This window comes from Geotrypetes seraphini, chromosome 9 (assembly GCF_902459505.1).
Source record: "Geotrypetes seraphini chromosome 9, aGeoSer1.1, whole genome shotgun sequence".
Classification (NCBI taxonomy): Eukaryota; Metazoa; Chordata; class Amphibia; order Gymnophiona; family Dermophiidae; genus Geotrypetes; species Geotrypetes seraphini.
The window spans coordinates 137,182,998-137,210,663 of NC_047092.1; the positions used below are offsets into that span (position 1 = coordinate 137,182,998).

General features: G+C 44.6%; 1 protein-coding gene across 1 annotated transcript in view; it reads right to left on the reverse strand.

Moving 5' to 3' along the window:
* Positions 1–4,581: 4,581 nt before the first annotated feature.
* The window catches only part of RBP2 (retinol binding protein 2), a 51,547-nt gene continuing 28,462 nt past the window's right edge, over positions 4,582–27,666 (reverse strand). The window contains exon 4 of the mRNA XM_033959518.1: positions 4,582–5,265. Within this exon, the coding sequence (XP_033815409.1) occupies positions 5,212–5,265 (54 nt within the window). The 3' untranslated portion in view covers positions 4,582–5,211. The remainder of the gene's footprint in view (positions 5,266–27,666) is intronic.

The window sequence follows — 27,666 nt, forward strand, 5'->3', positions numbered from 1 at the left end:
AGAACAGTCACTACACTCCTGCAGCGTCAGAGAGAGAAGAACCATTGGCGCAGTTGTAATGATGTGACGCATGTTGATGTACTCGTATTGCAAGACTTTGCTCGTTTAGAACAGTCACTACACTCTTGCAGCATCAGCGAGCGAAGAACCATCAGCTCAGTTGTGATGTGTGTATGCTTGTATATCAAGTTAAAATTTAATAAAATGTTTTGCTTGTCTTGCAAAACATTTTCAAAGTAACTTGCAATCCAAGGTTTTACTGTATTGTAGTACATAAGAATTTGCACTAACGCTAACCAATATGAACCTGTAGGCCCATTATTGAACTTCTATCCCACTCGCAGCATATGCGACCTTGTGTGGATTCACACAGATAAGTGAATATAAAGATGCAGTGAACGAATGGCACAAATTATATAGAATTCCCTGCCCTCACGTTTGAAACCCCTTACTGTACTTTCATCTTAATGATTCAAAGAAAGTTATTTGATATCCAAAAACAAAATAGTCCCCTATGCGCAGCCCCCTAAATCATCCTTCTACCTGCGAAGCCCCTACTCTTACCTCCCTCAGAACCCAGAAAAGCCTCCAGTGCTGATGCAAGCTTACCTCTTACCAGCATCTAGTACAGCTGTTAGAGAAATGCTGGATGCTGGGTCTGTAATAGAGGTCTGCACGGGAAAGGGGATCACGGGGGTCCCGTGGGAATCTCCCCTAACCCACGGGACTTCCATGGGGACCCCCTCTAGCCAACGGGACTCCCACGGGGATAGAAGGCTTTGGAAGCAGGGTTCGTCCATATAATATAATGGACACGTCAGCCTTAGTAAAAGAGAGGGTTTATAAGTTAATTACCTGAACAGAAAACAAAAAAAGGGTTCCACCAAAGAGATTCCACAAGGAAAACAGCAGCGCAAACACAAAAGAAACTGTGGAATTGATGATCCCGTCAGAAGTAATTGCTGCTTTTTATGGGGTCTGGTGTGGATGGAGGTAATTCCTTGCGGGGATGAGTGGGGATGGAGAGGATCCTGACGGGGACGGAGAGGATCCTGGCAGGGACGTGTGGGGACGGAGAGGATCCTGGCGGGGACTAGCGGGAATGGGTGGGATTTCTGTCCCCGTGCAGCTCTCTAGTCTGTAAGTGACAAGCTGTGTCTTCTTAAGGCTCAGCTGGTGGGCTGGGAAGGGGTGTAGGGTCATCTTTTTTGTTTTAGTTCAGGCAGGTTGTGGTAATTTTTTGATCATTCTATTACTAGCCACTAACATTTTTGTCCATGCTACCCCCTAATTCCACAACCTTACCCCCAGATTCTGTATATGGGCCTAATGTTGTGTGCATAAATCAGCGCGCACAGCCAATACATGCACACAACTTAATTGAATAATTGGCCTAATAGGCACTGATAATTGGCAATTAACACCTCATAATTGACACTAATTAGAGCTCCTCCTCTCTTACCTCCTCACTAATTGGGGCTAATTAAAAGTTCTACGCACAACTTGAAAATCACAGTTCAATAAAAAGTATGTGCCAGTTGCAGTGTGCAAATTTGAAACGCAGGCATGGCCGGGGCAGATTGTAAGTGGATCATGGGCATTCTTAAAAGTTATGCACATGGTTATAGAATATGCCTGATCCACGAACAACTTAGGCACAGGTATTTAGGCCTGGTTTAAGCTGAGGGAAGGATTAGAAGGAAGTGTTGTGTTATGTTGTTTCAGGTTTTCTATTCCGCCTTTACCTATTCAGTTCAAGGTCAGATTGCATTAAGAACCTAAGAATTGCCGCTGCTGGGTCAGACCAGTGGACCATCATGCCCAGGAGTCCGCTCATGCGGCGGCCCTCTGGTCAAAGACCAGCACCCTAAATGAGACTAGCCCTACCTGCGTACGTTCCGGTTCAGCAGGAACTTGTCTAACTTTGTCTTGAATCCATGGAGGGTGTTTCCCCCTATGACAGACTCCGGAAGAGCGTTCCAGTTTTCTACCACTCTCTGGGTGAAGGAGAATTTCCTTATGTTCATACGGAATCTATCCCCTTTCAATTTTAGACAGTGCCCTCTCATTCTCCCTACCTCAGTTACCCAGGAAGTTACAGCGGACAATTTGACCTGGTCATTCAATAGGGTTGCTAGGACAGGTAGACCAGTACAACTATTAAAACAGATAGTTCATAGTTACAAAAACATAGTTACAAGTAAATCATATTAAATATTAATATTTTATATTATATTAATATTATTTAAGTTAGTGATATTAAAATATTGGAGTTTTGGTGTAGAAGTGGGAATATTTTTGGTTTGGGAGCATAGGTATCCCTGTTCCTAGTTTTGGATGGCCAATTAGCAAGTTAGCACTGCAAATCAGCTCTGGCCTCCTTTCTTTTCCCCCCGTAAGCTATCTCAGGTTGTGAATCCATCTATTTTTTCAACAGCTAAATTTAATCACTTAATAAAACAAAGGAGCTAAATTTAGCCACTGAGCAGTGAAACATTTCTACTTAAGGAAATCTCTCCAGCTAGTTCCCTGGTTAGGCATTTAGATATTTATGTTGTTGTGCTCTACTGCCCTCCAAGACAGATATCAGGGTGGTTTACAATCAAATCCAATGGAAGAAAATTAAAATAGATCCCTTTTAAATCACACCCTTTATTTTAGAAATATAGGGACCCTTTTACTAAGCTGCATTAAGCGCCCTGCAGTAACTGCCAAATTAACGCATGCTGTGTAAGAAAAAATATTTTTTTGGTAAGGGGCATGTCAGGGATGGAGAGTGGGTATTCATGTGCTAATCAGTTAGCGCAGGTATAACACCGCGTGATAACTGGTTAGCACAATACCGCATGAGCGTTTACCACCCCAGAAATGTAAGTGCTCATGCAGTAAAATGTTGTAGTGGGTGTGCGCTGGCAGGAGAGTGTGGCATAGTGGTTAGAGCTACAGCCTCAGCACCTGAGGTTGTGGGTTCAAATCCTGTGCTGTTTCCAGTGACCCTGGCAAAGCTACTTCATCCTCCATTGTAGTCACTTAAGGGCAAATTCTATAAGAAGCGCCCAAAAGTGAGGCGCCGATATTGGCACTGTTCAGCGTGATTCAAGTAAAATTGGGTGCTGTGTAGTGCATCACGCTGAGCGGCACCTGTTTTGGAGGCGCCCATTAAATAGGCCAGCTCTAGGCACAACTAAAAGTTAGGCACCCATATGAGCCTTTAAGCACGCTTAAGAGCAGTGATTCTGTAAGAAAGTGCCTAACATGTGCCCACACCCACGTCTAACATGCATAGCGCCTATTTTTTTTGAAGGCCACCTAAATTTTTAGAGGCGCCTTGTTACAGAATCGCGCTTTCTTGATAGGCGCCTAAGTTTCAATTAGTGCCGATTAAAAAGCTCAATTAAGCTTTTTATTCAATTTAGATAGGTGTCTATCTAGTTGAGCGCTTCCAAAATAGATGCCTAACTTTATAATAATAATAATTTTATTCTTATATACCGCCATACCCGGCGAGTTCTAGGCGGTTTACATCAGTTAGATTAGGATCCGCGTTGACAGCAGATTTACAACAATTTATCAGCTATATAACAAATTTTAACCGAACTTGATAGAGGAGGGGGGAGATTGGGGGAGGTCGGGAATAGAGAAGCTATCATGGAGGAGGAGAAGAGCAGGGGGCGAATTAGGGGGGGGCGAAGAGTAATGAAAATTGGGGGGGCCCTTAGGGGTCTTGTTCACTGAATAGGTAAGTTTTAGGAGCTGGTTTTAGAATTTGGGCCTTAATCTTCCATTGTACCCAGGTACATTAGATCTATTGTGAGCCCACTGGGACAGATAGGAAAAATGCTTAGAATACCTCTATGTAAACCACTTTGAGTGTGGCTGTATAACTACAAAAAGGCAGTATACGAGTCCCTTTCCCTTCTCTAATGGCAATATTTGTATGAGAAAGGCTGTAGGTCTGAAGTGAAGAAAGACAACTGTCCTAAAACAAGATACCCTGAAGCAACGGTAAAAAAAAGATTTTTGGATCACAAAACGCTGGCCGCGTTGGTATTCAGTGAAGCGACTTATGCACTGTGATTACTGGTTACCTGTGAAGAAAGCGGCTGCGAATGGTCACTACTTGTAAGCTGAAAGCTGAATATCTCAGATAAGTTCTGATGCTGATGAATTTGGATGACATTTAAAGTTTAGAAGTGTATGATTTTTCAGCAAGTGTTTCTCGTATGAAATATCATAAGACCTAAACATAGGAATGAACGTTGATAAAGTGGACTGTTAACACAAGCCTTCCCGATTGAGGCCTATTTTGCCTGCCAGGAATACTCTATTTTTACTTTGTTTATGACTACAGTGTAGTAGTATTTGGCTCCATTAATGTGGACTGGAAGGAATTGATGTCTATTTTTTCCTGATTAGATTTATTTTAATAAATGGCATTGTTTATTTTCCTGTATTTTGTTATTTTTTAGTAACAAAAATCAATAAAGTATAAAGTAAAAAAAAAAAGAAAGAGAATAACAATTGATTAAGAGACTGATATTTTTAAAGAAAAGGAAGTATTTAAGTTTTACTAGGAGTTTGGAAAAGGAATGAATAGAGAAAAATCTATATAAAAGAAGATTAAAAAATAGAAATAAATAAAAATAAAGTGGGTGGCTGGTGGTTAAAAGCCAATGATTACAACTAAGAGTGACCATAAAATTGGATTTTAACACCTAATGGTGGAGATGCTATAAGTCTGAGGATATTTTTCCACTTAGTAAATAAAAGAAAGAAAAAAAAGGGAAAGAGTTAGCTGAAAAAGATAGTTGGATGAGAAACATTTTGGCGGGTCTTATGGTAGTTTCTCAATGGAATAGCAGAAATACTAAATAGTTTATAACATTTGTACAAGGCCATTAATAGAAAAAATACAAACAAGCCATATTTACATCTTTGGTAAAAATGGCATTAGCACATGGGATAAACTCACGCTAATGCCACTTTTTTGCCTCAGCTTAATAAATGAACCCCTTGATTAGCGAAATAACTTTTCTATTAACCATGGCATCCAAAATCAAAACATTATATGCTGCAGTTTTTAGTTGCCTTAATTTTTTTTATCTCCATTTACAAAATAATAGAGTTGTACAAAATGCTTCATAACAAGGCCAAATTGCTTTTATAATACAAAACAACAACAATGTTTTATGATGTAGTATTCAGTATAGTTTAATTTTTCTTCTTAAATACTTGTAGGCACACCTGATCTTCACAAGTCAGCTCCTGCAATGAGAAATCAAAGTGTGAATCTAAAACGTATAATAGATTTTTCTAGTCGTATCTAAATACTGCGTCGGGTGCTCAGCCTATAGTTATAAGACAGAATATAGCATGTATTCAATTTCATTGTAAATGGATGTCTACAGAGCTAAAGGGGCTTTTTTAAAATTACCCAACCTGAGTATACGTAAAAGTGGGCACATTGTTGTATCTTAATGCACATAATTGTACCTGCTTTTGGAGGAGGTGAGATTAGGCTAGAGAAGCCAATAATACCTACAATACTACAAAAGTATCCTCCTAAATGGAGGTACAAATCTATACAAGTATCTTCTCCTTGAGCAATTTTTAAAGAGAAAGTATCCAGATACTGTCTTTTCTTTGTTTAAAAAATAAATCTTTATTCATTTTCAAACTTAAAACAATGCATTTAGGAATACTTACAGAATATTTGAAAAACAGCACTTACATCTTTCAATCAAATAAAAAATATTTTCACCCCCTCTCTATTTCAATGTAATCAAGAAAATCAAACAGTATTAGTTCCATATTTTTCAGATAACAATCCCAATATACTGTCTCCCTCCCTTCCCCTCTCCCTCCCTGAATGTGCAAATTATAACCAGAAATATAATGAAACACCATTCAATCTGAATCAATAAAATTAGTCAATTGAATCAATAAAATTAGTTTAAACCATTTGTTACCACCTTGCTCAAAAAACATTTTTTTGTATCTGTAACATAAACATAACGAATGCCACCAAAAAGTAAAATTTAATCAGTCACAGTTTTTCCAATTTTTGGTAATCATTTGGATGGCTACCCCATCATAATACCCAATAATCTATTTTTATGTCTGTCTACTAGAGGTGTAGGAGATAATAACACCCGACAGATTACCACATCATATGACAGCGGAACCGCAGACTCCAGAATCAGAGTAATATGTCCCCATATAGATTTCCAGAAGCTAAGTATCAAGGGACAAAAGAAGAGCATGACAGTGCCAGCATCTATTTGACTTAGAACGATCTAATTTTTGTAATCTTACAGGGGTCCAAAAACTTCTATGCAACAACTGTCTTTTTGAGAACTGGGAGTCACCCTGGATACCCACCTGTCCCTGACCGAGCACATAAACTCGGTGACTAAAAAATGCTTCTTCATCCTTTGGAAACTGAAAACCATTAAAAAATACTTCGACCCGCTATCCTTCAGAATATTGGTACAATCACTGATTTTATCCACCCTGGACTACTGTAACATTGTCTACTTGGGAATATCTAAAAAAAATGTGAGAAAACTGAGAATAGTTCAAAATACGGCCATCCGTCTAATATTCGGACTAAAGAAGAGCGATCATGTTAGTCCATTCTACAAACTCCTTCATTGGTTACCAATTGAAGCACGAATTCTATTCAAATTCTCCTGCCTCTGCTATAAACTAATCTGGGGACTGGCCCCCAGCTACCTACTACCTCATTTCAAATTCCACTCCTCTATTAGGCCTACCAGAAACCGTAACCTCTTTACCTACCCAAATATCATAGGCTGTAGATATCGCACCTTCTTTGATAGAACATTCAAATTCCAAGCAGGTAGACTGCAAACTTGGACAGGCTACTTCACTTATGCCGCCAGAGAATCATATAGTATCTTTAGGAAAGAACTAAAAACCACATTGTTTAAGAAATTTATAACCTAACCAGACTTCTCCCCTAAAATCGGAGCCTCCTCCCATCCCATGGAGTCCGTCTACCCTCTTCTGCCAAAATTTCTATCTTTAATTGTTACCAGTTTTTCCCACTGGTGCCCGTCCTTCGTTCAAATGTACCAAGTTAACAACTTACTTCTCATCAACATCTTATGTTATCTTTTTCACCTTCGCAGCCTTGCACCTTTGTAACTCAAAGCGCAATCTCCTTTCTCTTCTCCTACTTATGCTCTGAATATCGTCGACTGTATAATGCTACTCATTGTGAAACCATGTAATACACAGCCCTGTAACTCTCCTGTTACTATCACTTGATGTTCAATGCTATACTCTGTAATTCGCTGTCTGTACAGTTTCTCTTCATTGTAAACCGCCTAGAAGTCGCAAGATTGTTGGCGGTATATAAGAATAAAGTTATTATTATTATTATAATATTTAAATAACTTAGAAAGTGTCTTAACTGCAAACTGAAAACACTGCTTCATGTAAACATATGCATTGGGCATGCTCTGAAAAAAAATTAATGTGATTTTTGTTGTTGCATGCTGATAACTTGTCAATCCTTGGCTCATAGTGCGTTGATTTCAGAGCAACACATGCAGCACTCATGTCATCCGTTAATCTGTTTCTAGCATCAGATTTTATATGATTCAAAGCCGAAAACAGCTGCTCACAAGCATAGGATGACCCAAACAAAGTAAGAAGAGCAATCCCAAGTGCTTTCATGGACTTAAAATTGTCTGGCAGAGAATTCCACGCTTTTAGGATTTCATTTTCAGAACTGCTAGCAGTGATTTCATTTGTCACCCTTTCACACTCAATACGTTCAAGAGCCGCACGCAGGTCATTGAATTTACTTTTCCAGATAGAGCTTTCTTGAAATTCCAGTAGCTCCATTTCCAAATTTTGAATATCCAACCACTGTAAGCAGGAAAGATCAAGATCTTCAAATGTGGACTTTTCGGGGGAAGTTATAAATGAAAGGGTTGTCTCCATCTTATGGAACTGAGAAAATCTTTTACTAAAATTCTCCTTTGCTTCGGCTACAATGGTGGAATATGCTTTGTGGATTTTCTGGTGTTTTTTATGACTGTCCACAAATGTAGAATTATCCAAATGTATTTTTAGGTTGGGAAAATATTTTAGCTGTCCACTCTCAAGGTCTTTTTCAAAAACATGCAATTTTCTCATTTTCTTTGTTCAAGACTTCATACAAAAAGATAAAATTTGTATAATAAAAAAAATCTAATGAAGTGCTGTATACAAATCCGTCCCCATAAAAAAATATGTGATTGGGGAATTTTACTAATTGTAGACATCCGTTTTGGTCAAAAAATATACTGTCCGGGTGAAAACCGGACTTGTGCAACCCTAACCTGGACACCTAGACAAATAGCCAGATAATTTAATAGGTTTTTAAAAAGGAGCCCAGGCAAGTTTATAATTAACATTAGTATTATTGGTCCAATTAAACTTAGGCAGCACAGGTAGGGCAAAGTAGAAGTTTACCTAATAATAAATGATGTAGAATGCAGATTGCGTCTCCTGTTCTCCTCAAGTCTCCCGCTAGGGTGGGAGGGCGTGACAGGAGAATGCTCGGTGCTGTAGGCGAGTACCTGGGCGGGTTTAGAGGCGGAGGCGGGGAGTGAGACTTTGCTTCTCACAGCCCCGCGGCGGTTCAGGCAGCCGCGAGGAACACATTGCCAGGCAGGGCCGGACTGGGACAAAAAATAGGCCCGGGCATTTTAGGTTGAGCAGCCCAATCACATGACCTCACGCAGGCCCCGCCCATTGAAGTCCAGGGGCAGGGCTAAAATGCAGAAGCACACTTGAGAAGCACGGCCAGCCACTAATAAGTAAGGAGTGCAAAAGCCAACACACAAGAAGATGTGACATGGGGGAGGGAGGGAGAGAAGATGGGACATGGAAGGAGGGGGAAAGAAGATCCATATCCTCACCTCTCTAGCATGGGAGCACTAGGAACTGTTCCTGATTACAGATGTCACATGTGGAGTCACACTACAGCCTCACTGAGTTCCTGTGACAGACTCAGTGTGAAGCTTCTCTTCCTCCCCCCACTTCCCTCTCACACACTGCCTGGCTCATAGGATACTAAGGGGAAGACAGGCAGGCTAAACATCCACTCACAGGACTGCAGCCAGCACAGGAGGATAGGCCGCGGCCCACCAGGACAATGCCCGGTCCTCCCAATGGCCAGTCCGGCCCTGTTGCCAGGTGAGCAGCAAAGCAGACACAGGCACACTCGCCTCCTGCCGCGCCGCATATCTTAATTACGGACCTTACCGCGTGCCAGCTGCAAGGCCTTCGCGTGCCACAGTTGGCACGCGTGCCATAGGTTCGCCATCGCTGGCTTAGAATTATGATTAAGCGATTAATCAAAACCTCATTAAACTTGAAACTTGAAAGTGGTACACTACATAGGCAAGCAATGAACAGTCATTGCTAGGGTTGCCAGATTTTCCAATCGGAAAATCCGGATCCCCTAAACCCGCCTCCAGGCTCACCCAGTTCCGCCCTAAATCCGTCCCCAGTTCCGTCCTAGCCCCGCCCCTCACTGCCTGCTCTTGGCGGGCAGGGAGGAAGTTCGCGTGTGCGTGGCTGCCACATGATGATGTCACTTGAATGCACGCATGATGTCATCGTGTGGCAGCTGCACATGCGCAGACTTCCTCCCTACCCGACACAATTTGAGGAGGCTTTTCAAAACCTGAACAAAGTGCCTGGTTTTGAATAGCTGTCTGGACCCCTGGACATGTTCTCAAAAGGAGGGAAATCCGGACGCCTGGTAACCCTAGTCATTGCAGACTAGTGTGAACTGAGACACGCCAATGAAACACAAAGCTGGAAACATGAAAAATGCAATCAAATTATCCAGTAACTAGTATTTTAGCCCGTTACATTAACGGGTGCTAGAATATATGTCTGTCTGTCTGTCTTTATTTCCGTCTCTCTCTCTCTGTCCTGCTGTCTTTCTTTCTGTCTGTCTCTGTCCCTGGCCTCCTTTGTCTGTCTGTCTTTCTGTGTCTCTCCCTGTCCCTGTGTCTTTCTTCTTTTCTTTTGGTCTCCCTTCCTCCCCCTGGTGTAGAATATATGTCTGTCTTTCTTTCTGTTTCTCTCCATACCCCTGTCTTTTTCTTTCTGTCTCTCTTCCTCCCGCTGTCTTTCTTTCTGTCTCCCTCCCTGGCCCCCTTTGTCTGTCTGTCTTTCTGTCTCTCTCCCTGCCCCTGTCCCTGTGTCTTTCTTCCTATCTCCTTCCCTACTTCCCTGTCCAGCAGCCGCAGCATTCCCTCTCCCTCTATTTACCGCGAGAGGAGCCTGCACGGAACTAACAGCCCGAGCCCCCAGCAGTGTAACTACCCGGCGGCTCCTCTCACGATCGCCGCCTTCTCCGCCTTTTCCGCCGCTGCAGCGTCTTTGAGAAGTTGAAAAAAACTTCGGCCCATCTCCGTGCTCGGCCGCGGCGGGCTACAGCTGCCGCGGCCTGCAGCCGCCGACAGCCGCCGCGGCCGACATCCGCCTTGCCGTATTTTTTTTTTTTAGTTGAAAGACGCGGCGGTGGCTCCTCTCATGATCCCCACCTGCGTCGAAAGTCCGACGCAGGCGGGGATCGTGAGAGTAGCCACCGCTGCGTCTTTCAAAGAACCGTAAGCCGCGCATGCGCACTTCCTATGGGTCGCTACAGCTCACGGAAAATGGACCCACGCGGTGGGAGTGCGCATGCGCTGCCTAGCGTTTTATTATATTAGATGGTATGGCTTTGCATACTCTGATTAAAGCAACATATCATAATTTGTTAGAACTGAAGCAACAAGGGAATTGATGAAATGACAGGTTAGAAAATAACATGAAGCAATGCTTTGGCAGAGTGGTATAAAAATAAATTGGTTGCTAGACAGTAACTATGGTATCTGTAGTCTAATAGTTTAGAATTTTCCGAAGTAGAATTCCTGGCAGCCGTAGTTTGAGTCTATTTGCCAGTGTCCTGGAAATCGTTTAGTTTTACATCTTAACTTCCCTTCCACAGAGAAATTTTTAAAGTTATTTCCAGGGGTGAAATGGTGTTCTACCCATAAAACCAACCAGAGAAAATATTTCTTCACACAACGTGTAATTAAACTCTGGAATTCATTGCCAGAGAATGTAGTGAAATCAGTTAGCTTAGCGGGGTTTTAAAAAGGCTTGGATAATTTCCTAAAAGAGAAGTCCATAGGCCATTAGTGAGATGGCTTGTGGAAATCCACTACTTATTCCTAGGACAAGCAGGATAAAATCTGTTTTACTACTTGGGATCTTGGTAGATACTTGGGACCTTGGTTGGCCACTGTTGAAAACAGGATACTGGGCTTGATGGACCTTTGGTCTGTCCCATTATGGCAATTCTTATGTTCTTATGCACAGGTAAAAGATGTGTATCATGGAATACTTATAGCTGCATTTAGTAGAGGTATTTTTGGGACATGGTGAGGGGAAGTATTGAAACAGTGCATAGACATTTGTGTTTTCATGAGTATACACAAAGGGGGCAATTCTATAACTGGATGTCTCAAATTTGGCACCTACTTCAGCGCACTGAGTGATAATTCTATAACGGCATCTGGGTGCCCAGATTGTATTATAGAATACTAGCATGAGTTGGCATCTATGCCCCTATATCTAGACACAGCTACTGGTCTAAATGCAGTACTTTAGCATGAAACAGAGTATTCTGTAAGTTACAAATGTAAATGTTGGATATGCTCATGCCTTACTCGTGTTTCACTTTCAGTGCATGCCCTTTGCATTTACACCCTAAGAGGCCTTTTTATTAAGTTGTGCTAAAAAGTGGCCTTAGCATGCCTTTATGTGGGTCTATCCCATGCATTAAGGCCATTTATAGCCCAGTTAGAAAATGGCTGATTTTCCATTTCACAAATGAATGATCATCTGCTAATGTTACATTAGCAGATGGCTATTAACAGAAATTAGTGCATGAGCCCATACCATCTCCTATTTTGTAGGCAGTAAGGTCCCGATTCCAAAAATGGCACCTAAAATGTAGGTTCCAAGTAGTGTGGCTCTTAGACATGATTTTATAAGAGTTCCTATGAGCGTTGGGAGCAGCGCGTGACATTCAGCGCAGCTCTCTGTGCTACAAACTGCTAGCGCAGTTTAATAGAAGAGGGGGTAAGTCTAGGTTGGCCCACATCCCGCCTTAACCACTCCTCCAGATACACTTCTTTCAACTCTGGGCACACAGCAGCATTCAGAGGCCTAAAATGTCCCTGGATATGTCCAGAAATTAGGTTTGATTGTCGGCACTTGGATGACCTGTCTTTAGGTCATCCAAGTGCTAACTTGGAGGAGGGGGGGTGTTTAGACATGTTTAAGTTTCGATTATGAGCCCTATAGTGTTATCAGTTATTTAGTTCATGCATAACAATGAAATTTCTTCTGCATTCACTAAAAGGCAAACTGTTAGGAGCACCCAAAGCAGCTAGCATAGCCATGCTATTTCTGCAATTAATTAATGCATGGTAACTGAAAAATCAGACCCTGCTTTAGTAAAGGTGGTCCTCTATGCAGTAAACCACGAGAAAGAGGAAAATACTGCATATGTATTTCCAGTTCAGTTGTAGTAGTGAAAACAATCATTCATAGTCCCAAGATAGCCAGAAACCTGATGATAATCTTTTCCAAGAGTCTAATTATATCATCAGAGTACATAGTAAATCATGGTACATAAAACTAAATTGATTCATCCAGTAGGTCCAATTGTGATCTCTCCTCCTGAACGGAGGAATAGCCTAATGGTTAGAGCAGTGGGCTGAGAATCAGGGAAGCTAGGGCTCCAATTCTGCTGATCTTGGGCCTCACGTAGAAACGTGAAGAACAATTCTAGAACTGTGCACCTGCAGTTACTGTATATGTGCCCAGCATGCAGAAATGTGGCAAATTTGAGTAAGTAGCACATATGCATGCCATTATAGCACAAGTGATATAGGGGTCCTTTTGCCAAGCTGCTTTAAGCATTAGCATGCTCAGGCTTCCTATGGTACGTTCTGAGTTAGCTTGCACATATCATATGCAGATATGCTAGAAAATTGTTTTTATTTTTTACTGTGGAGGGGCATTTTTGCAGTAATCAATTAATGAAGCTACACTGCCACATGCTAACTGAACAGGGGAGGCCATAGGGGCCGTGATCTCCCCACAGATTGGCGGTTGCCGGTCAGTTCCTGCCCACCCATCCTACTCCCAGCACTGTACTTTTAAATCGTCAGGCAGCCACTGTGCCGCATCAATGAGCAGACCAGCCCCGGAACCCTTCATTTACTTCCGGGGGCAGGCCTGCTTGTTGGCACTGGCATGGCAGCTGCCCGAAGGTTTAAAAGTATAGCGCCAAGAGGACGACGGTGACGGGGCGGTGAAGGGAATGGCGGTGACGGGGTGGTAAAGGGGATGGTGGGCCGGGGATGGGGCAGTGACGGGGACAGATTTTTTCCCCTTGTCATACTCTAATAGAATCCAATAGAAAGCAATCTTGATTATTCATCAAATACTTTACCATCCAATGCTTTTCTATTTTAAGCAATTGCTGAGGTTATACTGTCCCGGTAGAGCACTATGTTCAGAAAATGCCATGTTACTTGAAACATCAACTAAAGTGTGATAAGCTGCTTTTTGTGTGGCAGGTGTTAAAATATGGAACGCATTGATGGGACAATTACGCCTATGTGCTGACAGATTGAAATTTAAAAAAACTGTTGTAAACACAGCTATTTGTATCTGCTTTCATGTAAGAAAAGATTTCTATTTGTACAGGTAATACAAGGAGATGGGCAAGAAATGTCATGAAGACTCATCTTTTTGTAATGTTGATTTTTATGTTATGTATGCTTTATACGGAAACCCAGAATATCCATTCTTATTTTTTATTATTCATACACTATCCTCCTTAAAATATACTATGATAGTGCACGGATAATGGCATTTGTTGGAACTAAGATGAATAAGTGAACATCTCCTAGAAAACCGCGATGATTGAAAATGGGTGCTGTTTAATGATTTTGTTGAAACATTAGCACAAGTGCTATGTAGCATTATTCTGGGTTAGTGATAATTATATAAGTATATGTACCTGGGATTATACGATATTTGATGCTCCTATTTTATGGAAGAAAGAGTTATATGGAAACCACCTAAATATAGACAGTATATACATTTAAAAAAATTAATAAATGGTATCTGATTCCATTTAGAATAGGTACTTTCTATGCTGCATCAGGGTACCCAAATGGAAACAGCCATTATAGAATTCCCACATTAGAATGTAAGTTCCAGAGAGAAGGAAATGCCTACTATACCTAAATGAAGGTCACCTTGAGATATTACTGAATAGGTGTGAGCTAAATCATAATTTTACTCCCCCCTTTTACTAAACCGCGTTAGTGGTTTTTAGTCCCAACGCTCATAGGAACTCTATGAGTGTTGGGAGCAGCGTGGAGCATTCAGAGCGGCTCCATACGCTAAAACCTACTAGCGCAGTTTAATAAAGGGGGGGGGGACTGTTAGGTAAATATGCATCTAAATTCCCAAACTGAAACCAACATTAGCTCCCCACTCTTTTAGCTGAATTTTTAACTTATTACCTACCTGTGCCTTTCATATTGGTCCCAATCATGCTTGGTCTCTAATATCAATAGTGGGAGATATCAGTTTTCTCCCTTGTTATCTTATTACCACATTTTCTAATAATCCACACAAGAGTTATTTTACTCTAACACGAGCCATATGTGTGCCTAACATGGCAAAAAAATGGACCGTCACAGAATGGACTGCAGCATCATCCAGTAGTTTTTGAATAAGAACATAAGAACATAAGAACATAAGCGTTGCCTCTGCCGGGTCAGACCAGGGGTCCATCGTGCCCGGCAGTCCGCTCCCGCGGCGGCCCCCCAGGTCCATGACCTGAAAGTGTTCCCTACCTAACCTGAAATATCCATACCCTATTCGCTCAATGTCCTGTACGGTAAACCTCTATCTGTACCGTGTTATCCCCTTCGCTTCCAGGAAGTCATCCAGTCCCTTTTTGAACCCCAGAATTGTACTCTGTCTTATTACCTCTCCGGGAAGCGCGTTCCAGGTGTCCACCACCCTCTGAGTGAAGAAGAACCTCCTTGCATTCGTTATGAATCTGTCTCCTCTCAGTTTTTCTGAATGACCTCTTGTTTTAGTTGTCCCTGCTAGTCTAAAGAATCTGTCCCTCTCCACCTTCTCTATGCCTTTCATGATTTTATAAGTTTCTATCATGTCCCCTCTCAGTCTCTGCTTCTCCAGGGTAAAGAGCCCCAGCCTGTCTAACCGTTCGGCATATGAAAGGTTCTCCATACCCTTTATCATCCTCGTTGCCCTCCTCTGGACCCTTTCGAGTATTGCCATGTCCTTCTTGAGGTATGGCGACCAGTATTGGACGCAGTATTCCAGATGTGGGCGCACCATTGCTCGATACAGTGGCAGGATAACTTCTTTTGTTCTGGTAGTGATACCTTTTTTGATAATGCCCAACATTCTGTTCGCTTTTTTTGAGGCCGCTGCACATTGTGCCGCCGGCTTCATTGTGTTATCTACCAATACCCCCAGATCTTTTTCCTGGCTGCCTTTCCCGAGTACCCTCCCTCCCATCGTATAGCTGTACATGGAGTTCCCCTTCCCTATGTGCAAGACCTTACATTTCTCCACATTGAAGCTCATCTGCCATTTTTTTGCCCACTCACTCAGCTTGTTCAGGTCGCTTTGCAATTCTTTGCATTCCTCAACAGTTCTGGCCCTGCTGGAGAGTTTTGTGTCATCCGCGAACTTGATAACTTCGCACTTTGTCCCCATTTCTAGATCATTAATAAATATATTGAACAGCAATGGTCCCAGCACTGACCCTTGCGGAACACCACTTGTGACCCCTATCCAGTCAGAGTAGTGCCCCTTTACTCCTACCCTCTGTTTCCTGTCCGCCAGCCAATTTTTGATCCATCTGTACACGTCCCCTTCCACCCCGTGACTCCACAGTTTCTTCAGTAATCGTTCATGGGGCACCTTGTCAAAGGCTTTTTGGAAATCTAGATATATAATGTCTACTGGGTCACCTTGGTCCAATTGCTTACTTATCCCCTCAAAGAAATGCAGTAGATTTGTCTGGTATGATCGGCCTTTACAGAAACCATGCTGGCTCGATCTCATCAGATTATTTTTTTCTATATGCTCATTGATACCTTCCCTGATCATTGATTCGACCATCTTCCCTGGAACGGAGGTTAAGCTCACCGGTCTGTAGTTTCCCGGGTCTCCTCTCAATCCCTTCTTGAAGATCGGTGTAACATTCGCTATCTTCCAGTCCTCCGGGATTACCCCTGTTTTCAAGGACAGGTTGCAAATATGCTGCAGTAACTCTGCTGTTTCATCTCTGAGCTCTTTCAGTATTCTCGGGTGGATCCCGTCTGGGCCCGGAGCCTTGTCCGTTCTTAATCTATCTACCTGCCTAAGAACGTCTTCGAGGCTTACCTCCATGCATGATAATTTCCCCTCTTGATCTCCCCTGAAGATTTTTTCCGGTTCTGGCACACTGGATGTGTCCTCTATCGTAAAGACCGACGAGAAGAACTTGTTTAGCCTACCAGCCACCTCCTTTTCCTCTTTCACCACTCCCTTCCGGTCACCCTCATCCAGGGGCCCCACCTCCTCCCTCGCTGGCTGTTTCCCTTTCACATATCTGAAAAATGGTTTGAAATTTCTTGCTTCCTTGGCCAGTCTCTCCTCATACTCTTTCTTGGCTTTCCTGACTACTCGGTGACATTCTTTTTGTTGCTTCCTGTGCTCTCTCCAGTTTCCTTCAGTTTTGTCCTTTTTCCACTTCCGAAATGATTTTTTCTTGTCTCCTATCACTTTCTTTACTTCACTGGTTATCCATGCAGGGTCCTTTGTCTGATTTTTCTTGGAACCTTTCCTAAATCTTGGTATATATAGGTTTTGCGCCTTGTTTACTGTGTCCTTGAATAGGGACCAGGCTTGCTCCACAGTCCGAGTTTCCTTGGAGCTGTTTCTGAGCTTCTTTCTCACCATTTGTCTCATGGCATCATAGTTCCCTTTCTTGAAGTTAAATGTTATTGCCTTGGTTCTCTTTCCCATAGGTACTCCTACTTGCACTTTGAACTGAATCATGTTGTGGTCACTGGTTCCTAGTGGTCCTATGATCTCCACATCCTTCGCGGGGCCTTTCAGCCCATTGAGGATCAGATCCAGAGTCGCTGATCCTCTCGTTGGTGCCTCGACTAGTTGTTCCATGAAGCAGTCCTGGATTGCTTCCAGGAACTCCATTTCCTTTGCACATTTTGAATTTCCAAGACACCAGTCTATCCCAGGGTAGTTGAAATCTCCCATAACTATGGTGTTTGGGTTCTTGCATTCCCTTCTCAGCTCGGCTACCATTTCTGTATCTTCAGCTTCAGTTTGCCCAGGTGGACGGTAGAACAATCCCATCTTTATCTCAGATCCGTTGCTTCCTGGTACTTTGATCCACAATGACTCCAGTTGGGCATTTGTCTCTGCTGTGTCCACAGTAGTTGAGTGAATGGTATCCCTTATGTATAGTGCTATTCCTCCCCCCTTCTGGTAAGTCCTGTCTTTTCGGTAGAGTTTGTATCCTGGCAGTACTATGTCCCATTTGTTTTCCTCGTTCCACCATGTTTCCGTGATCCCTATGATGTCTAGTCTCTCATTTTTGGCCATGACTTCTAGTTCCCCCATTTTGTTCTTTAGGCTCCTTGCATTAGTATACATGCAGTTCAAGTCCTGGCATTTTCCCTTCCTTTCTATTTTCCCTTGCATTTCCTGCTTCATTCTGTCCCCTTCCTGGCCTGCCAACTCCTGAGTATTGTCTCTTTTGTCCTCTCTTTGTGGTAGATTCCTATTGCCTTCCCCTTGTGGCGTGTTTCTACTGTCCTCCTCTTGTTCTTTCTCATCATCCAGTCCCGTTTTGTCTTCCCCTTTCAGTATGTTCCTCCTTTCCCCCTCTCGCTTCATCTGACTCCCTTGTTTGTTCATAGTCTGTTGCTTGCCACTTGTGTCTTCCCCAAAATCTTTCCCCTCAGTACCCTCACTGGGTACTGTTTCCCGAACCGTCGATACCAGGTCGACTGTCGGCTTTCCCCTACTACTTAGTTTAAAGCTTGCTCTATCGCTCTTCTGACGTTATTTGCTAGTTGTCTAGTTCCCGCCTTGCTCAGGTGTAGACCATCATTCTTGAAAAGCTTGTTCTTTCCCCAGAACGTTGTCCAGTTCCTCACAAAGAGAAATCCCTCTTCCTCACACCATTTTCTCATCCATGCGTTAATTGATTGTAGCTCTGTCTGCCTCTTCGTTTCTGCCCTCGGTACTGGAAGGATCTCTGAGAAGGCTATCCTCTGGGTCCTCATCTTCAGTTTCCTTCCTAAGATCTTGAATTGTTCAGTCAGTGCATTTTTGCTGTAGTCCCTCCTGGTGACATCGTTCGTCCCGACGTGGACTATCACTGCTGTCTCTTCCGTCTCTGCTCCTTCCAGGATTCTCTCAATCTTGTCAACGATGTCCTTTGTTCTTGAATGTGGTGTGTGCTTATCGTGCACTAAATTTTTGAAGGTTTTTTTGAGGGGGGGGGGTGCTAACTGGTTAACACAGGAACATCTATGTTATTGCATGCTAACTAATTTATGAACGGATAATGCAGGAGCCCTTACCTCCTAAAAATTAGGTGGTAGTAAGTGCCCCCATGATAATAAAAATAGCTTCACATCAATACCAACATTAACACTTGGCCACTAATGGAAAAAAATAGACAATGAAGGTTTTTATGTAATTGCTGTTTGGGTCATAACTGCTGCTCCATGAAACGTACCCTGGTACCTTCTTGGAAGCATCAGTTGTTGTGCTCATAACTGTATCCAATCTCTTGTTCATTCAAAAATATGTCCATTACAGTTTTGAATTTAAAACCATCAAAGCTGTTCCATAGATGGGTATATATAATTTATTGGCTAAATAGTTTTAAAAAGAAAGCTACAGAGGGACATTTTGATAGTGCATCTAACTCCGATTTAGACGTCCTGAGAAGTGCGTTCAAAACTTGGATGCTGAAAACATCCGTTTAAAAAAAAATAAAAATTCTTTATTCATTTTTTAAAACTTACAATAAGTGCGATATAAAATAAAAACCATTTTACACTTTAACATCACTTGGCCGTGTGTGTTCAAAAAGAAAAAAAAAAAATTCATTCTTTACAATATTTTGTTAATGGCTCCCAAACATCCTGAAATTTCTATTTTTGAAACTGCTAGACATCCATCTTTTTTATTCAAAAAAATGGCCTATTTAGATGTCTTGATCATCAAGATGTCCAGTCGTAGGACACATAACTTTTTTTTGCAATTTTTGAACATAAAAGCGTCCAAGTTCTAAATGTCCAAACCCAAGCCATTTGAATGTAGGCAGGGCCACCATTTACACTACACTGGCCACACAGGCCTGCCAGCAGAGCAGTGGGGTAACTTAGAGGGCACTGCTGTGAACTTCACATAAGGGTGCCAGGTGTACATCTCACCATAACCCCTTTATAATTTATGGTGAGCTCTCCAAAACCTATTGTACCCCTATACCCACCTGTCTATTACCTCAATAGCCCTTATTGCTCCAGATGGCACCTATAAGGCAGTATAGTAGGGTTTTGGTGGCCTCATACTTTCTACAATAAATGTAATGGTTAGAGTGGGATATGGGCCTGGATCCCCCTCTCTATGGTTCACTACACTGCCCACCAGGTTACTCTAGACACCTGCTTGCTGCTCTACTAGGCTTTCCCATGCCAGGTGCTGCTGTTCTAGAGACAGGTATGCACCATTTCATTCAGATCTTTGTGGGGTGGAAGGGGTATTGGAGGGGGGGATCATTACTTAATCCATCTAGTATTCATTTGGTCAGCTGGGGCACCTTTTTGGCATTTAGATTATTTTAAAATAGTTCTAACTACAGACATATAAGCTATGTCCTGGGAGACTTCCGGCGGAAGCATGGGGCTGTGAGCAGGACGGGCTCGTGGCTCCGGTACGCCCGCTGCAACGCTAAACTTTAACCGGCATTGATTACCTCGGCTCCCGGTTTCAGCGCGCAGGGGAGTACTGTGGGGCGTTCCACGAGCGATTTCGCGGCTCTCTGGGGGATGGCCACGCGTCAAACCAAGCCTGATCGCGAGCGCAGGAAGCAGCCTGAATCCAAGATGGCGGCTCACGTGGCGCCTGCCTCGCCCAAAACTCCCAGCTCCCTCTGGGTCGCAGAGGTTACTGCAGAGGTACAGGCCGCGCTGGAGGGCATCCTGGGTGACAAGCTGCAGCGCATCCTGGACAAGCTTGATACGCTGGACCAACGATTCGCCACTTTGACCTCGGAGGTTCGGGACACACAGCAGCGGGTTAGCTCTACTGAGGACGCAGTGCAGAGAGTCGTTGGTGGAATCGGATCTGGGGGACTTTTTGGAAAAGTGGCTGCTGGAGTCTTTGGCCCTTCCGCAGCAATTGAGCCCTCTCTTCATTGAACGGGCACATCGCCTGGGGTCCAGAGGGATGGCGTGGATCGTCCGCGGGTAGTTATCTGCCGCCTGCTCAATTATTGCCATAAGATTGCAGTCCTTAGAGCCCTGCGCCAGGGGAAGAAGCTGCTGTACAACAATAAACCGGTCCTCTGCTTCCAGGATTACTCGGCGGAGGTTTCTCAGGCTCGGCGCAAGTTTTCTCCTCTCTGTTTCAGTCTCGTCCGACGCAGTATTCCTTTTTCTCTTCAATATCCTGTACGGTTGAGGGTGCTACACTCGGGCAGGCCGCTCAACGGTTTGTGGAGGAGAAGTTCCCAGAGGTGGCACCATGATCTTCTGACCATCTTCTTCGGTGGTGTTGGCTCTGCTGGGGGCTACCTTCTGTTGTTCCTGGCTTTGTGCGGGTGGAGCTGTCTCCCGAGTGGACCTTCCTCCCTTGACGTTGGGGCTTCTCCTGAGTTGCCTACACCCTATGACAGACTTGTTGAATTTCCTGCATTCTGGGTCTGTTCTCTTGGGTGATGTAGGGGGAGGGGGAGGTTGTTTGTTCTGTGCTAGAGTGTGTGGGTGTGAGTGTTGGAGTGGCTTTGGAGCGGGTTGTGGTGGGGTTTGTCTAGGGAGGGCTTTCTCTGTGTATGTCCGCTTGAGTAGGGTGCGGGTGTGGACAGGGGCTTGCTGTGTGATTGGTGTGTGCTTGATCTGTTTGCCAGGGGTGTAGTTGGTGGGTGTTCCATTTGCTTGTTGGGTGTTTGGGGTGGAGATATTGGTTTTATTGGTCTGGGGGTTTTGCTCTCTGGCTCAGTTTCCTTTTTTTTCCTTTGGGTTGTTGTTCTTTGGTTGCCAGTTTCTGAGTGTTTTCTGGGGCTGAAAGGATTTGTGGGAGGCCTGCAGTGGGCGTACCTTGCTTTCTGGAAGTGGCACCTATTGGGGTGTGGTATTTGGTTTGGCAAGGGTTGGTGGGGGGGAGCTGGAGGGGGGTTTGGGGACTGGGGTCTTTGTTGGATCAGGCAGGTGGGTGGGTGGGACTTTTTGAGTGAGCGGTTGGAGGGGTGGTGGCTGGGACACTCCTCTGGCCTTCTACTGTGGGATATTCAGTATCTGCTTTTGGCTCTTTTTTTAAATTTTTGCTGGAACATAATCTGATTTCTTGGAATGTGGGGGTGATTCACTCACCTATTAAGCGGTATAAAATATTGCAAGCGTTGAATCATAGGAGAGCCTCCATCGCTTTTTTACAGGAGACCCGGTTGTCCTCAGTGGAGCATGCTAAGCTCTGCTCTTAGTGGGTGGGTACACATTTGGAGGCTCCGGCTCTGGGGGGGGAAGGGAGGAGTGGTGATCCTTTTTCGCAAAGGCCTCCACCTGCAAACTCACAAGGTGCTTCGAGATCCTGAGGGCTGGTACCGTATTGCCTCAGTCTCTCTTAACCATAAGCCCTTATTGTTTTGTAATCTTTATGCTCCTAACAATCCTTCTGCCAAATTTTTTCAGAAGTTGCGTAACCTTTTGTTGCAGTTTGGGGATATTCCTCTGAATCTTGGGGGAGACTTTAATGAGGTCCCTGACCCCCGGCTGGATCGCTCTACTTCTGTGGGACGTGAGTCGCTTAGGGCCTGTACTGGGGCTTTACTGTTGGCCTCTTCTTTGAGCTTATTAGATGTCTGGAGGGTCCTCCATCCGGTGGAGCGGGACTATTCGCATTTGTCCAGAGCACATGGGACGCTCTCTCGCATTGATCTTATTCTCATTTCTCGGGATCTTCTCCCTACGGTTCGGGAAGTCCTCCTGGGATCCATTGAAATTTCGGATCATGCTTGGGTGGGCCTGCGCTGGCTTTGGGGGTCGCCCCGGATGGGGGGGGTGTTTCCTGGAGGTTCCCTTGCCATTTGTATCGTAATGCCCGATTTCAGGATTTTTTGTTGGCCAAATGAAGGGATTTCCAATGTGCTAATCTGCAACATCGCGAGGATCCTATTCTCTATTGGGAGGCTGCGAAAGCCGTGTTGCGGGGGGAAATCGTGGCCTTTGTTGCCTTTGAGGCTAAGATTCGCCACAGAGAGATTCTTACCTTGAAGCATAGGGTTCGGATTCTGTGGCGCCGTTTTGCTAGCGCCGCCACGTTGGCGATTAAAACACAGCTTTTGGAGGCGCAGCAGGCCTTGAATGAACTCCTACATCGGGGGGCTCAGCTGTCTCAGGAGAATTTTCAATTTCAGCTTTTTCGGTTTGCCCATAAGAGTAGTAGGATGTTGGCGCGTTTAGCTCGTCCCTATCGGGGTTCTGCAGGTGTCACCGCTTTGCGCGATGCGCAGGGCGTGCTTCATCATAAGAACGAGGAGGTGTGTCGTATTCTGTGAGACTTTTTCGCTGATTTGTATGCCTCGCCAGGCCCCGATCTTCTTGACGGGGGGTCTATTTGGACAGCTTGGATTTATCTCATCTCTCGGCTGCTGACTCCGAAATGTTGGAGCGCCCTGTGATGGCGGAGGAAGTGGAGTGGGCGATTTGTGCTAGCCCGCTGTGCAAGTCTCCTGGACCCGACGGCTACCGTGGTGAATTTTATAAGTTGCTGGTCGATGAGATCTCTCCGTTGTTGTCTGAAACCTTCAATTTAAATGTGGCAAAAGGGTTTTTGCCCCGTTATTTGAATTCCGTTCAGATCATTGTTCTTCCGAAGCCGGGCAGGGATCCAACTCTGCCGGACTCCTATAGACCCATTTCCCTGCTGAACTTTGAGACGAAATTGATGGCTAAGGTGCTGGCGAATCGATTGGCTCGAGTGCTGCCTTCTTTAGTATCAGAACAGCAGGTAGGTTTTGTGCGTGATCGGCCGGTCTCTAAGAACCTTCGCCGTATCTTGCTGGCCCTGGAGAAGTCTGGAGTGGATGGGGCCCCCGCCGTACTTGTGAGCTTTGATGCCGAAAAGGCTTTTGACCGGGTGCGGTGGGGGTTCCTCTTTGTCACGTTGCGGGCGTATGGTTTTGGCCCTTTTTTTCTTAATGCTGTTTTGGCGCTTTATAGTGATCCTGTGGCACAGATTTCAGTGAATGGTGGCTTTTCGGACCCTTTTTCTATTAGCAGGGGGACTCGTCAGGGCTGTCCCCTGTCGCCCTTGCTGTTTATGCTTTCCTTGGATCCCTTGATCAGGGAGCTGCAATTTAACGTTGACATCTGTGGCCTTCAACTGGGTGCCTCTCATTTTAAGATTGCGGCCTTTGCCGATGATCTTTTGGTCTTTTTGACTGACCCGCAACGCTCTCTGTCTACTCTCTTGGAGAGTATTAGGGAATATGGGGATTTTTCCGGGTTCACCTTAAATTTGAAGAAATCGGAGGCTTTGGCCTCTGCTGAGTGTCTTCGGCGGTCTTGGAGGGGCCGTTTCCGTTGCAGTGGGCGGATTCCTCCTTTTGCTATTTGGGCATCCAGTTGTCCATAGATGTTTGTGAGCTTTATCGGTTGAATGTCACTCGTTTGCTCTCCACTACCAGTTCTGTGTTGGCCACTTGGCGTAATCTGCCTCTTTCCTTACTGGGGAGGGTGCAACTTTTTCGGATGGTTTTGTTCCCTAGGTGGCTTTATGTCTTACAGACTTTGCCTTTGTATCTCTTGCGTAAGGATATCCGGGTCCTCTCCTCATTGTTGTTGCAGTTCTTTTGGGGGGGGGGGTCAGAAACCTAAGTTGCGGTGGCAGTTGTTGGTGGGCTCCTGGGGCCGGGAGGGTTTTGGGGTGCCGGATATTGCTCTTTATAATCAGGCGTGTCTTTTGCGCCACATCCGGGACTGGGTCTTGGGTACTGATCTTTATACTGATGTCTCCATGGAGCATGATTATTTTTATCCTTCTCATCTTCTTTCTCTATTGCATGCTCGGTTGGCGGTGCTGCCGGCTTCATGTCGCCGTAGTATTTTGTTTCGCCCCCCTTTGGGAAGTGGGGCGACGGTTGCTGCCTTTCTGGCGGCAGGATCCTCATGTCAGTGTGTTGCTGCCTCTGACCGGTAATCGTGCCTTTCTCCCGGGGTTGTTTCCCTCTGTCTTTGGGCGCTGGCACGCTCGCGGATTTGAGTTCCTGTTTCATCTGTTGCGAGATGATGGCACTCTCCTCTCCTGCGACGAGTTGTTGCGTGGTGGTCTGCCTTCTTCGGTCCTTTTCTTTGCTCATTGTCAGTTGAGGCATTATGTACAGTCCCTTCCTCGGGGTTCTCTTTCTTTGGATTTTGGGATTAGTTTTCACGTCTTTTTGGAGGGGGGAGAGGACCCTGCCTCTCGGATCTCGGTCTCCTTATACCATAAACAGCTTGGGGCCTTTGGACCTCCGCGGGATTTTTCCTTTGTGCTGACGGCTTGGCAGAGGGATTTGGGGCGGGAGTTCGGGGTAGGTTTTTTGCTTCGGGCTCTTCGTTGTATCCCAGCTTTGGTGCATAGTGCAGAGCTTCGAGAGTGCCACTTCAGGACCTTGTTGAGAGCGTACGCCTCCCAGAGCCGGGCCTACCATATGGGCTGTGTCGATACCCCCTACTGTCTCACCTGTCATGCGGAGGTGAACTCTTACTTTCATTTGGGGTTGTGAGAGTATTCAGAGATTTTGGAGGGCCTTGGCTTCATTTCTTCAGGGTCTATTGCGGGTTTCTGTTCCGGTCTCTGCCTATCATATGTTGTTTGCTCATTTTTCTTTGTTTTCTGTGTATACCTCTGCTGAGAAATTGTTTTTGAGCAAATGTTATATTTGGGGGGAAAAGTGTATACTAAATTTCTGGTTGGCGGATGTTCCTCCCTCCTTCTGGTACTGGAGGAATAAATTACATGACTTGCTCAGCTGGGAGGCCAACTTGGCTTCTTCCTCTCGGCGCCGGAGCAGAGACTTTGTTCATATTTGGACTCCCTATTTGGACAGTTTGTCTCCCCGGGTGCGTAGTCGTATCTTGAATAGACTGCGGTTGTATTTCAGTCCGCCTGTCTGATCTGGGGGAGGGGGGTTGTGGGGGGTTGGGGGGTGAGGGGTTCTGGGGGGGTCTGCTTTGGGGGTGTTGTGGGGGTTTGGGGTTCTTTGTAACCTGAGAGGACATAAGAGTCCGGTCCTCTCGGGGGGTGGGGAGCCCTGTTTTTCCTTAGTTGGGGGTAAAACTGCTATATTTTTGTCTGCTGTTTGCATTTGTTATGGTTTGTTGTTTAATAAAAACAGATTTCAACTAAGCTATGTCCTGGAAGTCTTGGGAAAGGTTCAATTATTACCACGACATCCAAGAGCCAAGCATGCCCAAAGTCTGCCCATATCATGCTTTCAGCACGTGCCCTTGAACTATGTAGGCTCAGCAGACAAGAAGCCTAGCAAGATGTCCAGAAAGTCAGTTTTGAAAATTGTCACTTGAACGTTTGGGGGAGAAAAACGCTCAAATGTCGGTTTATGCCGTGTTTTGTATATCTGTGTTTTAAAAATGAGCCCCACGATCTTTAGTTTGAAATATTTTTATGTTCAAACGATTTTATTGATGACTTGGAAAATACAGAAATGCAACTTGCTCAACAGTAGAAGTTCAGCCATCGACATTCACAGAGAATTCCCCCTCCCGCCCCACCCCGCCCCAAGCTTTACCAACACATAGTTAAACATAAGAACATAAGTAGTGCCTTTGCTGGGTCAGACCAATGGTCCATCATGCCCAGCAGTCCGCTCACATGGCGGCCCATCAGGTCCAGGACCTGTATAGTAATCCTCTATCTATACCCTCCTATCCCCTTTTCCTTCAGGAAATTATCCAGTTCCCCATAGAACCATTCCAACAGAGAACACAACTGTACAAACCCCATAGGAAACATCCCCGCCCCATGTTCTACAAACAAACAGCCCATAGAATTCCAAATAAGACATCCCACCCTCCAAAATCATATAACTCTGTCCCAACTAGAGAGTTGCGCAGGGACAGAAATCCCACTCATCCCCACCCGTCCACGCCAGGATCCTCTCTAACCCCACCCATCCACGCCAGGATCCTCTCCGTCCCCACCCATCCCCGTCAGGATCCTCTCCGTCCCTACCCATCCCTGCAAGGAATTACCTCCATCCCTGCCTGTCCCCATAAAAAGCAGCAATTTCTTCTGACAGGATCATCAATTCCAGAGTTTCTTTTGTGTTTGCGCTGCTGTTTTCCTTGTGAAATCTCTTTGGTGGAACCCTTTTTTTGTTTTCTGTTCAGGTAATTAACTTATAAACCCCCCTCTTTTACTAAGGCTGACGTGTCCATTATATTATATGGATGAACTCTGCTTCCAAAGTCTTCCATCCCCTTGGGAGTCCCGTGGGCCAGGGGGGGGGGGTCACCGTGGGAGTCCCGTGGATTAGGGGGGATTCCCACGGGACCCCCGCAGGACCCGTGGGATTCCCACGATCCCCGTTCCCGTGCAGACCTCTAGTCCCCACTCTACTTATTATCCCCCTTCCAAACAGTCACAACTCATTCAGTAAAATACTACGTCCTCTCTGGTGCAACCTCCATATGTACGAATCCCACACCTTCATGGCAAGTGATAATTTCAAGTGTAAGTGCATGCTAACATTTACTGTAGTTTAGTAAAAGAAGTCCATAGTGCGTATTTGCAAAGGGGCATATACATGGTGGAACATGGATGAAGTTCCCATTTATATGTGATACTTGCAGAGTATTGTAAGCTACGTGCATTCCTATTTCATTTATTTCCTAGTCTATGACTGCTGTAACTACTTGCACTTAAATGTTTGCCATGTTAATAGTGGGTGCCCAGGTTCTGTTTTAGAATAGGCACCAACCACAGAGCCTCGAGATGCCTGACTGGAAGCATTCAGTTATAGACTTACCCCCTCTGTGTTACTGCTGCCATATGTTTTGCAATGACTTAGTCATTGATCCCTTAGGACAATATCATGAATTATCTTAGATGTCGTGGGCTCTGATTGGTTCAGTTTATACAATCATGTATAGCATTAAAGCTATTAAAGATCAGTCCATAATTTATGACTTTCTCAATCAAATGACTTTCCCCAGAGGTACGGGGAAACTATGGCTGGTTAAAGCATATTAGAATAGCAGTTTAACAGCCAAATAT